Genomic DNA, 11,942 nt, shown 5'->3' with positions numbered 1-11,942 from the left:
ACACGATTTTTTAAAATCAGACACGACATTTATCTTTCAAACAATAATAACATTAAACATCAATTCAAATTTACTTAATTTTTTTAGCAAGTTTAAAAATACTTCGAAAAATCGCCTAAAGATCGATACTTAACAATCGATTACGTTAGACTTGTTTTCATTTCAATGCTGATTTACTAACGTTTAAACAATAAAAAATACTACAAAGTTATACTTTCATCACAATAAACTAAAAAACCGAATTTCGCTTTGAATATTTCAATCATTTTTCAATAAAGTTTAATCAAATGCTAACCTCGCCCGTTTACTTGGCAACGTTCGAGCTATCCTTCATTTCTTTAGCATAGGCTGCGTTGCCTGAGAGTGGTCTTGTTCTCTTGTTTTTCACGCATAGCTCCAAAATGACGGCGACCACTGTAAGTTCCTTGAAATTATTATCGTATTTCATCTGTCTTGAATTGAAATTTCTTCGACTTTCATTGTTCGATTAATTTCGAGTAGATATTCCTCTTCAAAACTAGTAGTCTTGAAATATTTACATGTGATGCAAGTGATAATCTTTCTACCGGTGCAACAAGAGACTATCAACATTTTCAGACCTAACGTGTTTCTTTTCGTTTCGGATATTTCAGGAGCAGGTGAAGAGGGACAAGTCCAAGAACCAGATGCGCGAATTGCGTATCCGAAAACTTTGTCTGAACATTTGTGTTGGTGAATCTGGTGACAGATTGACCAGGGCCGCCAAGGTATGTTGACTAGTAGTAAGATTTACATTCACATGCATCGTCCCTTGATCTATGTTAATATTATGTCGTGGGAAATTTAAATTTAAAATGTGATATATTAATTCCATCTATTGCAACTCTGGCTCACTTTAACTACTGGGCTAGTTACTAAATTGTGGAGACAACCTTTTCGTTCAAACTCTTGTCATTGGAACTTCCATTAAAACCCATTTTCTTTATTTCTAGGTGTTGGAACAGTTAACTGGTCAACAGCCAGTTTTCTCCAAAGCTCGTTATACCGTGCGTTCGTTCGGTATTCGTCGTAATGAAAAGATTGCTGTCCACTGCACTGTTCGTGGAGCCAAGGCTGAGGAGATCCTCGAAAGAGGATTGAAAGTCAGGGAATACGAGTTGAGGAAAGAGAACTTCAGTGATACTGGAAACTTTGGTTTTGGTATTCAAGAACACATTGATCTTGGTATCAAGTATGACCCTTCCATTGGTATCTACGGCCTTGACTTCTATGTTGTCTTGGGACGCCCAGGTACTTCACCCTTTTTACTTGTTCTGCACAAGCATCGTCCCTAGATTTATGTCATTAGTATTTCTTGGGAATTATTAATCAAAATGTGCTATAGTAATTCTATTTATTGCAACTCTGGCTCACTTCAACTACTGGGCTAGTTACTAAATAATAGAGATAAATGTCTTGTAATATTCAGGACAACTTAGTCTAATTAATTGTTGTTTGATTCTAGGCTTCAGTGTAGCCGAACGTCGTCGCAAGACCGGCAAAGTTGGATTCCAGCACCGGTTGAAGCGCGAAGATGCCATGAAATGGTTCCAGCAGAAGGTATAATCATAATAATAGTCCAAAAATATATGCAATATGTATTGCTGGGGCTATCTTAACAATGATTGAGGATAGGGCTCGCTGTTAATGTTGCTAGATTATGAATGTGTTAAATCGGAATATGTGGCTGAATTGATAGCACAGAATTTCAAGCATACTCCTACAAAATGTTCAATTTAATGATGCCGCTTGTTTAACGACGATTCTTTCTTTATTTTACAGTACGACGGTATCATCCTCCCCACAAAGAAGGCATGAGCATTGTGTGTACTTCGTTCTGTTGCAAAATACACCGTTTTGCGAAATCCATTTTGCCATTTTTTGTTTCTTTTATGCGTGTCATTTTACAATGGTTTATTAATGAAAGGGAATTCCATTAAAAAATTATATTCGATAAACGTTCATTAGTTATAAATTATAAGGGATTATGAATGACCACTAAACACACCTAAAATGAAGTTTAATTAATTTTCGGAAGTTTTTAATACCGAAAATTAAAATTTACACAATAAATCGACAACAAATTATCGATAGATAAATCGATTCAACACATTGTTGCCGCTATCAAAATATCTACATATAGAGCAGCTCGCTGGTTATTTACCATTAGCAATTGTGTAGTGTCGTCTGACAGCCGACTTATTCGGACGTGATTAAGCGTGCTCTTAGTATTCAACAAACTTCGATAAGGTATTGACGTTTATCTTTATACGTTATCAGAAAACGCAATTTACTAGTTACTTATTTATAATTATTTGAATCCTTAATTCGTTAAGGTAGCATCCATTATTTACACGATAATCTTGATGGCAATGGCCTAGTTTGAAATTACGTAGAAAGGTGTTGACTAACGGTAATCTATTGTTGGTTTTTTATCCGATGACAGTCATGGCTCGTGGACAACAAAAAATCCAGTCTCAACAGAAAGCTAATGAGAAAGCTGCAAAAGCCAAGAAGCAACAGGGCCATAGCGCTAGTGATCAGAAAAAAGCTGCCATGGCTGCCCTAGTGCATGTTTGTGCCGTTTGCAAGGTAAATTGTGTTGCAAGATATTATAAGTAATCAAATTAATAAATTTTTGAATATTTTGACCAGTCTCAAATGCCAGATCCCAAAACATACAAGCAGCATTTTGAAAACAAGCATCCGAAAAACCCCTTGCCTGCTGATCTACAAGATGTTGTGGCCTAAACCTGACCGAAGCTGGCATATTGCAAGATAGGAGATTCCAAAACAAAAAACTCCTAATTTCATTCATCTTTCAATCCATACTTTTCACATATAATTAGGGTGTGGGAGGAGCTGCCATTCTATACCTCTTGCGTGCCATTTACGACAACGGCATGAGAATAAACCCTTTAAATACTATGCACACGACCAATATCATTTTTACAAGTAACTTTTTTATCTGCAGCTCCATACCTGGTGTTTTCCATTTTCATAAGAAAAGAAACGAAAAAAACAATTCATTTTCAGTATGTGGTCGTGTTTTGTTTTTCATACAAATAAACGGCTGATTTCATAGGTTTTTCTCTCTCAAAAATGTCATGTGCCTGCGTAGTGCGTAGGAAAAAACTACCGCAACTTCTTCAATTGGTTTCCTGCGCATTGGTCCAAGCAGACGATTGTATTTGAAAAAAAAGTAGTCCGAAATGGCAGCGCGAAACATGTGGAAGTCTTATTTACTTTGGTGTGCAAATGAACATGTGTCATTCAGAATTCCTGTACGATATGAATTTTCAAGATTTTAAGTTTGTTTCTAATTATAACTTGTTTTAATCCTCAGGAAGTTGAATCGGTTTTAGCTATGTACAAAATTCCACATACGTGGATCGAGAAACCAGAAGAAAATGTAAATACAACTTTATATTCGTAAATTATCAACTAATTATATCACAGACTTTTTTTTATAGCCTTGGATGCTGATTTCTATGCCAAGTGAAGATTGTGCAGTGAAGCTTATGAAAAGATGTGTCACTGTCCGGTCCATCATCGAGCTATGGGCACAATCAACAACAAAAGAGCATCTTGATGACCAGTTAAAAACCTTGCCTGCAGAGTTCACATCTTATTTTAAGAAGGAAAATAAATTCAAAGTTGTGGTGGATATATTTAATAAAGTAATAAGCCAAGAGGAAAAAATCCAAAAAATTGAGGTAAGATTTTGAAACAAATAAAATTATCTGACTGTATGAAAGTACATTAACAGTCTATCAGTCTTTCAGTTACCTGCCAATTCTCGGATCTGCCAATTTGAAAAACCCTGACGTTACATATTATTATTACGAATTCTTTGGGCTGGACGCTGGACGTATTCCTGAGAATCCTTTTAATTACTTTTTTGGCCGATGGGTAAAGAAATCAACTACTATTTCTTGTGGTATTACTCAAATATCATCAATATATTTTTTCTACTGTTTCCAGATTTCAGATAGTGAACGAACAGCAGTAGCCAAATACTCTCTCAAAACTCGGCACTTTATTGGCAACACAAGCATGGATCCTCAACTGTCCATGATTATGGCAAACCTCGCGCAAATTGACAATGGCCATATAGTTGTTGACCCGTTTGTTGGAACAGGTTGCTTACTACTATTTTTTAAAAATGTAACATAGTAACTAAACGTCTTAAATTTCAGGTTCTCTTCTGGTAGCAGCAGCTCATTTCGGTGGTTATGTTTGCGGAACGGATATAGATTACCTCACTATTCACGGAAGAATGAAACCAACTAGAGCTCACCAAAAGAAACGCCAGCCAAATGAAGACATCAAGGGAAACCTAAAGACTTATAACCTTTTTTCACGCTATTTGGACGTCTTTGTGGGTGACGCATCAACGCCCGTTTGGAGGTCGAATTTCCGTTTCGACTCCATCATAACCGATCGTAAGAAAATGTTTAGGCTTTCCCTGAAGATTTTCCTTTATGATTCAAATTGGCGAAATTCTCTACAGCTCCTTATGGAATTCGTGAATCAACCTATAAAGTGGGTAGCAAGAAAATCGCCCCTATTCCGGATGAGATGCTGTCGACACATTTTCCTTCTAAAACTCAGTACGGTTTAGGCGACATCTATAAAGATCTTCTTAATTTTGCCGCCAATAGTCTCAAACTGCATGGCCGACTGGTTTTTTGGATTCCAATCATACGGTAAGGTTTTCTAGCTTGGCTTTTAATAATTTGTCATATTGATTCGCAATTACTTCTTTGATAGAATGGAGTATGATCCAGACCTCCTACCTGAACATCCTTGTTTGGAAACTATAGCCAACAGTGAGCAGATCCTAAATTTGCATTCCAGCCGTCGATTAATAACTATGCAAAAGATTATGGAACCAAAGGTAAAATTCTGGCATAACTACACATGTAATTGAATGCACATTAATTATACGTTTATGAACAGGAGGCTGAAGATTCAGCAATAATCCACAACCTGCAGTACACATTTCGACACAAGTTCTTCAATACCAGCGAAATCAAAGGACATGGAAAGGAAGACGAAAGTGCGCGAAATCTAACGAAAAGAAGCAAACGGGGAAACGGAATAGCAAAATTGCCATGTGATAAGTAACCTAACAGTTTTTTTATATGCAATACAATACACAAGTGGGTAAGTGCATCGACCCGTCCTTTTTTAATTCAGTAAGTTATTATTATTTTCAAAGCGTCATCTTCTTGGGCAGTCTAACATCGCCGACTTTGATAGGCGAAATGAAATCACAGAAAATGTTTTCGGCTTGAAATTGTGGAGAACTAAGTTCTAAAAGGTTGGAAATGAAAACTGAAAAGATGTAACTAGAAAAGAAAAGGCTACTGTTGAAACCTGTCATCAACGAGAGAAAGAATTTTATGTTTAGTGTGACAGTTATAGCCGGTTATAGCATGGTTATAGTATATCTTTTTTATCGGAAGTATTTAAAAATTTGAAAAAAAGCTTGATAACTTAAAAGACGGAGGGCTGTTCAAACAACGTAAAAAAAAATTTCGTAGAAATATATGCTCAGTTGCTCACAGAGGACTATGATCCATCACTTCGGCCAATGCTACCGGCATCGAAGACCAAATGAACTTTGTCACAGTGCAGCACTCGCAGAAGAAAGAATTTTTCTGTATCTGTCGCTAACCGTACGATTATTCCGAGTTGCATGCATGGTCACTGTCTCGGCGTTCTGTATGAGTCGATCGAAAGTACACGTTATTTACACATGTCCCATTTGTGAACGTATACGCGTATACGTTAATTACTTTGTTTCAGGAATGCCCCACCAGGTGTCACTGCAGTTTAACAACAACAATGGCTGCCATTCTCCACATTGATTAGTGCCTGTTAGTGCTTAGTGGTCTGTCTTTCATGTTTCGATGCAGTATTATATCAGGTGAACATTTTTAAAATATTTGTTTGGCGTTCGTTGCCTTGTAGATTCTCTGAAAGTCGTGCTGGTATTTTAATATAGTGTGTCCAGTTAAAGCGTGGTTAAATCGTTGAAACAACTGAACCTGAAGAAAAGAAGAATGCAAGTCATCTTGCGTCTTTTAACATATTTGTAGATCAAGAACTTGAATTGAATGATATTTTCTCCTGCTGTATCAGTTGTAAAAATATTGAAATAGCGAGTCATGCCGGTGCTGCCAGCATATTTGAAGTTCACTCAGTTCAAGTGAGTGCTAAGTGTTTACCAGAAGAAAAGTGACATGTAGTTTCCTATATATTGTTTTCTGCCTAGTCGAATAATACTCTGCATTTGTATTTCTTCTACATCTATTTCCACATGAGTGTTTGATTTTTTAACTGTGAAAAATCTGTGTGAGAGGAGAATTGAATGATTGAGGCTGTGTAAAGTCTTCTTTCTTCTGTATTCTATTAGCAGTTGTAAACAAAGTTAATAAGAGTGAGACAAATGCAAAATATCTAACCTTGATGTTTTTCATCAAATTACAGGAGGAAACCTGAAAGTTGTGCAGCCTATCGTCGACTATTTTGTTCCAAATCATTGTATTCAGACTACTGATTGTGCCATCAAAATTATACTGGTATCAACCAACACTAGCTTTATTACAGTATTGCTGAAACATGTATTCTTGAATTCTTTGTCTCATCTTTTATTAGAATTCATCATAATTATCTGCTGTTTGTATTGGATTTTCTAGATCACCAACCCCAGCACGGACCAGTCTATCATTCCATCTTCTAGAGAACCTTGGGTAACTGATTGATGGTTTCATGTGTAAGTATACTTGTCATGTCACTGAACTTTCTTCGGTGCAGTCTAATATGTATTTTAAGTATTGATCTGACTTCTCTTGAGGTCTATCTAAAATTCAAGAGATGATTTTGAGTGTAAACTGATGTTTAATTACTGTTTAATTATTCTTTTAGATCATAGACGTCAAGCACATTGATGAAACAAATTATAAATAACGTGACTTATTTTTTTTAATTTACAGGTTTCTAAATTGACATTACAGACTTGATGTGAAGTCATGTCCTTTCAAGAAAAAGGACAAGGGCTTAGTCAACAAGATTCATTGTTTTCTAACTCGTCTCGTTCCGTTGAATCTCCCCTTTACTTCCTTACACAGGCCCTCTTGTTTGGAGGTATTGCTTTCTGTTGCTACATCTTGTTTGAATATTACTTTCATCCAAATAAATGTTCATTCTGATTACAGGGTAATTCCTTCGTGAACTTCATCCATTGCTGAAAACCAACGAGATCATGCTGTAATTCAAGACCGATAATTTGTCTAGTTAGCTAAATTACAAGTGCATATCTGGGCTCCCTTCTTTTCTGTGGCCCCGTTTCCCTAACTAACCACTAACCAACGCCCGCCGGTGGTCACTCACCCGCTGTGAAACCAGGAGGAGGGGAGGGCTCTGGTCGAACGGGGACTTGGAAGGCGCATGATCCGATGAAAACTTTTGGAGGGTCATGAGTCTAACCCGGAAGCCTAGTATGACTACATCTCCCCGGTAAAACTTGCCTCGTACTTCTCTCTTCTTCTCGGTCCAGATAAATATCTCTGGGGGCCGTAGACATATCCTATAACAGCATGTGCGAGTTAAAACAATGCATCCACTACCCAATGAAACAAATAGCCATGGTTTATTTTTTGTGGAAATCTCCGTAAGTCAAGTTACAAAGACGATGCAGATTTCCGCAAAACTAATCTTTTGCCTCAAAACTTGCTTTTTGTCTCATTGCCGCAGCGGTGGTGGCGGGTTGCGTTTAAACTCGTGCAGAAGGTAACCGCCTTGAACCGGACGCTCTGTTTATTGAATTTTTTGAACGTTTTAAAAAGAAAATAAAATTAGTTAATAAAGTGTATTTATTTTGTTTATTACATTACATGGTTAAGGTTAAGCATTGGTTTATAGGGTTAAGGGTATAGATTTAAGGGTCGGTAGGTGTATGTTTTCGCGGTTTGAAGGATTGGAATATGTTTGTGGGGTTTGGAGATTAATTGGTAGGGATACATTTGTAGGGTTATAGATTAACTGCATTTTTATCCAAACTTGAAATATCCCCCCTCCAACATCCACCACTTTCCTTTCCCAACCCCAAAAACATGTTTATTATTTGTTTGACATGAACATCCCATATTTGTTTTTGTTGCTTCTGAACTTATAAACGGTAAACTGCAATAGTCACGATGACAATTTAACAAAATATGATGCAACTTCGGTAACTCAACACCAGCACCAAGGAACGGCCAATTGAACTTGATGTAGAAAATTCTTTCACCAGAATAGGCTTCAACAACGTGCCACATCAGACAGCAACAACGCGAACATAAAACACTAAACCTATAGCCAAAATGAAATGAATTAATCTTCAGCATCAATGGAAATTCCATCTGAAGACAGAATTAATGACACTTTGTGGTTTCAGTTAAACCAAATATTCTGAAAACAATATCTGATAGCTATTGTTGAAACAAAAACAAAATGTGTGATTTAAACTACAACAAAGAAGAAAGAGAAGCTATGACTTTAACTGGATGTGAACCCTGCTTTAAAAAAATCAATTACTATCTAGTAGTAAATTCTCACGCGATAATAATAAAAAAATGAAACAAGTATAGCTAAACTATGAAACCTCTCAGTGTCAGTTAGCAAGCTTTTTGAATCAGCCAGACAATTAGAAAGTTGATTGAAATAATTACTTCAGTTTCTAATGTTTCTCTATTTGACAAAACACACAGCAGTAGTGGAGTAGCCTACAGGTAGCAAGAGGAACACCCTTTATCAGCTGGCTGCATCAAATCCATATGTACATTGGGCAGCAACAACCAACAACGAAGCTCAAACTTTACCAGACTGTTTATAAAAAAAAAAAAACTCAATTACTATCAAGGACACAGCAGATCAAATGACAAAAACAAAAACAAAAAAACATTAACTACACAATCCTTTGAAATAAATGTTGCAAAGGATCCTACAGCTAGCGATTAAGCTTTCCCAAGGTAGACAACTATAGTTCTACAACAGATAAGTTAAGACATAGTCACCAACTAACTAAGTCTCATAGTTAGAAAGTTGAACATATTTACCTGATTTGTTCTGAAGTGTTTCTTACAAAACGTACAGCCGGTACGTACAGGAAAAAGAGACGACATCTTGGCAAAATGTAGGCCACATGATCAGCTGAAATTTCCAAGTAGAAATTATAGGCTAGGTTACCACACTTATAACTAAATTCACACACAAAGAATTAAGATTCAGTCACATCTAACAATCCAAACAGGAATTACCATTTTTGGAAGAAAATTAGAAAATGATCAGGAAAGAAAATACGCCGCACGGATTATCTAACGCTTTCAATCAGTGCTCGACAAAAATGGCGGTGGTCTTAGGTAGCGAAGACTATCAGTTTTAAATGTGAAACATAGATGGCGATGAAACTTGTAATTTAGTCTGCTGGCTAAAAAGAGAGTAAAAAAAAAGTCGAATAAAATGTCTGCAATTGTTGTTCGCGTTTTCCGTAATTTTCAGCAGTTTGTGTCAATTAGACCCATTTCTAATTATCCCACATCATTTCGTAAAAATGAAGAAATTCAAAATGTGAAAGGTAACTTTCATCTTTTTAAACTGGGGCTTAGACGCTTAGTATCATTAGATTATTTACACGTGAATGGCATGTGCTGTAACCGGCTTTCTGTTAAAATTTATTAGGAGAAGACGAATTCCGTTCGCTGGATCTGAGTGCAAACAAGTCGTTGAATATGAGATCTTACGGACGTAAAGTATACAAGAGAGCAGCAGTTCACGTTTCAACATAACGCGCTTTTGATGAAGACTGGCCCTCTAGTTTGGCCCGTTGCCAGGTCTTTCCATCCAGCTAGCGTCCTGCTGCCCTTGCATCAGGGCTAGGTTGTTCCGTGTGCAACACCACCTGGTAAATTTGCTAATGCAGAGTTAATGAAGATCCCCAACTTTCTTCACTTGACACCACCCGCTTTTGAGAGACATTGCCAAACATTGAAAAGTGAGAACCCGGCAGTATAAAAGATATTTTAATAAAGCTTTAACCATTATTTGTTTGTAGAGTTCTGCACAGAGTGCTGTAAGAGTTGGATATCAAAGAAAAGATTGAAAATTGTTTACCCATCACAATCACAACTAGTGATTACCTCAATTCTTTCCCCTCATTGAGTGATGCCCGAGCCAGAATTGTAACACTCCAGGTATGAAAAGAAGAAAACAAAACCGCATTTGATTTCCTGTTATAAGTAACTCTTTTTTCCCCTCGTGTAGGTGAAATTGAGCTCTTTGAAATTGGACAACCATGCCAAGGATAAATTCCTCTTTTTCCTGTACCGGCTGTATGTTTTGTAAGAAACACTTCAGAACTATTCAGGTAAATATGTTCAACTTTCTAACTGTGAGACTACAGACTTAGTTAGTCGGTGACTATCTCTTAACTTATTTGTTGTAGAATTTTCAGTTGTCTACCTTGTAAATGCTTGATAGCTGTAGGTTCTTTTGCAACTTTTAATCTGAAGGATTGTGTTTGCATAGTTTACTTTAACTTATGTCATTTTTGTTTTTGTAATTTAAGACATTGTTTCCTTGATAGTTGATAGTAATTGAGTTTTTTTTTAATAAATAGGATTATCAGTCTGGTAAAAGTATGAGCTTCTTTGTTGCTGCCCAACGTACACAACGTACACATGGACTTGATGCAGCCAGCCGAGGGCTTTAACTCTTGTAAATAACGTAAAGTGACATTTATTCATGTATATTAATTCATTTCATTCTGGTTATAGGTTTAGTGTTTTATGTTCGCGTTGTTGCTGTCTGATGTGGCACGTTGTTGAAGCCTATTCTGGTGAAAGAATTTTCTACATCAAGTTCAATTGGCCGTTCCTTGGTGCTGGTGTTGAGTTACCGAAGTTGCATCATATTTTGTTAAATTGTCATCGTGACTATTGCAGTTTACCGTTTATAAGTTCAGAAGCAACAAAAACAAATATGGGATGTTCATGTCAAACAAATAATAAACATGTTTTTGGGGTTGGGAAAGGAAAGTGGTGGATGTTGGAGGGGGGATTTTTCAAGTTTGGATAAAAATGCAGTTAATCTATAACCCTACAAATGTATCCCTACCAATTAATCTCCAAACCCCACAAACATATTCCAATCCTTCAAACCGCGAAAACATACACCTACCGACCCTTAAATCTATACCCTTAACCCTATAAACCAATGCTTAACCTTAACCATGTAATGTAATAAACAAAATAAATACACTTTATTAACTAATTTTATTTTCTTTTTAAAACGTTCAAAAAATTCAATAAACAGAGCGTCCGGTTCAAGGCGGTTACCTTCTGCACGAGTTTAAACGCAACCCGCCACCACCGCTGCGGCAATGAGACAAAAAGCAAGTTTTGAGGCAAAAGATTAGTTTTGCGGAAATCTGCATCGTCTTTGTAACTTGACTTACGGAGATTTCCACAAAAAATAAACCATGGCTATTTGTTTCATTGGGTAGTGGATGCATTGTTTTAACTCGCACATGCTGTTATAGGATATGTCTACGGCCCCCAGAGATATTTATCTGGACCGAGAAGAAGAGAGAAGTACGAGGCAAGTTTTACCGGGGAGATGTAGTCATACTAGGCTTCCGGGTTAGACTCATGACCCTCCAAAAGTTTTCATCGGATCATGCGCCTTCCAAGTCCCCGTTCGACCAGAGCCCTCCCCTCCTCCTGGTTTCACAGCGGGTGAGTGACCACCGGCGGGCGTTGGTTAGTGGTTAGTTAGGGAAACGGGGCCACAGAAAAGAAGGGAGCCCAGATATGCACTTGTAATTTAGCTAACTAGACAAATTATCGGTCTTGAATTACAGCATGATCTCGTTGGTT

General features: G+C 37.1%; 4 protein-coding genes and 1 pseudogene across 8 annotated transcripts in view; all 5 read left to right on the top strand.

Annotated features, from left to right (window-relative positions):
* The window catches only part of LOC124316136 (sporulation-specific protein 15-like), a 610,960-nt gene that overhangs the window by 593,321 nt on the left and 5,697 nt on the right, over window positions 1-11,942 (top strand). The gene's annotated exons all lie outside the window — the stretch shown is intronic.
* Window positions 267-1,887, top strand: LOC124316553 (60S ribosomal protein L11). The gene is made up of 5 exons (XM_046782563.1): window positions 267-416; window positions 633-746; window positions 972-1,269; window positions 1,484-1,578; window positions 1,801-1,887. The coding sequence occupies exons 1-5, from the start codon at window positions 402-404 to the stop codon at window positions 1,834-1,836; spliced, it is 558 nt and encodes a 185-aa protein (XP_046638519.1). The 5' UTR covers window positions 267-401; the 3' UTR covers window positions 1,837-1,887.
* On the top strand, window positions 2,144-3,102 carry LOC124316602 (zinc finger protein 706-like). Its single transcript, XM_046782622.1, has 3 exons — window positions 2,144-2,268; window positions 2,465-2,610; window positions 2,674-3,102. The coding sequence occupies exons 2-3, from the start codon at window positions 2,467-2,469 to the stop codon at window positions 2,767-2,769; spliced, it is 240 nt and encodes a 79-aa protein (XP_046638578.1). The 5' UTR covers window positions 2,144-2,268; window positions 2,465-2,466; the 3' UTR covers window positions 2,770-3,102.
* On the top strand, window positions 3,129-7,351 carry LOC124316290 (tRNA (guanine(10)-N2)-methyltransferase homolog). 5 transcript variants are annotated; one of them, XM_046782145.1, is made up of 14 exons: window positions 3,129-3,302; window positions 3,365-3,430; window positions 3,492-3,734; window positions 3,796-3,930; window positions 4,003-4,159; window positions 4,218-4,463; window positions 4,532-4,727; window positions 4,792-4,918; window positions 4,981-5,187; window positions 5,261-5,953; window positions 6,517-6,608; window positions 6,726-6,802; window positions 7,023-7,173; window positions 7,245-7,351. In XM_046782145.1, the coding sequence occupies exons 1-9, from the start codon at window positions 3,231-3,233 to the stop codon at window positions 5,146-5,148; spliced, it is 1,410 nt and encodes a 469-aa protein (XP_046638101.1). In that variant the 5' UTR covers window positions 3,129-3,230; the 3' UTR covers window positions 5,149-5,187; window positions 5,261-5,953; window positions 6,517-6,608; window positions 6,726-6,802; window positions 7,023-7,173; window positions 7,245-7,351. The 5 variants fall into 5 exon arrangements, with proteins under 5 accessions (XP_046638101.1, XP_046638100.1, XP_046638099.1 ...); XM_046782144.1 differs by having other exon boundaries at window positions 4,981-5,219; window positions 5,284-5,953; XM_046782143.1 differs by having other exon boundaries at window positions 4,981-5,953.
* Window positions 9,327-11,337, top strand: LOC124316537 (annotated as a pseudogene).

The sequence above is a fragment of the Daphnia pulicaria genome, chromosome 12 (genome assembly GCF_021234035.1).
Source record: "Daphnia pulicaria isolate SC F1-1A chromosome 12, SC_F0-13Bv2, whole genome shotgun sequence".
Taxonomy (NCBI): Eukaryota; Metazoa; Arthropoda; class Branchiopoda; order Diplostraca; family Daphniidae; genus Daphnia; species Daphnia pulicaria.
Note: the sequence above shows the minus strand (reverse complement) of the source record. Positions and strands in the feature narration are given on the sequence as shown.

Coding starts and splice junctions, on each gene's coding strand:
- LOC124316553 (XM_046782563.1), top strand. Junction 1,270..1,483: donor TGTTGTCTTGGGACGCCCAG/GTACTTCACCCT, acceptor GTTTGATTCTAG/GCTTCAGTGTAGCCGAACGT. Junction 1,579..1,800: donor TGAAATGGTTCCAGCAGAAG/GTATAATCATAA, acceptor TTTATTTTACAG/TACGACGGTATCATCCTCCC.
- LOC124316602 (XM_046782622.1), top strand. CDS start 2,467: ATGGCTCGTGGACAACAAAAAATCCAGTCTCAACAGAAAGCTAATGAG. Junction 2,611..2,673: donor ATGTTTGTGCCGTTTGCAAG/GTAAATTGTGTT, acceptor TATTTTGACCAG/TCTCAAATGCCAGATCCCAA.
- LOC124316290 (XM_046782145.1), top strand. CDS start 3,231: ATGGCAGCGCGAAACATGTGGAAGTCTTATTTACTTTGGTGTGCAAAT. Junction 3,431..3,491: donor TCGAGAAACCAGAAGAAAAT/GTAAATACAACT, acceptor TTTTTTTTATAG/CCTTGGATGCTGATTTCTAT. Junction 3,735..3,795: donor AAAAAATCCAAAAAATTGAG/GTAAGATTTTGA, acceptor ACAGTCTATCAG/TCTTTCAGTTACCTGCCAAT.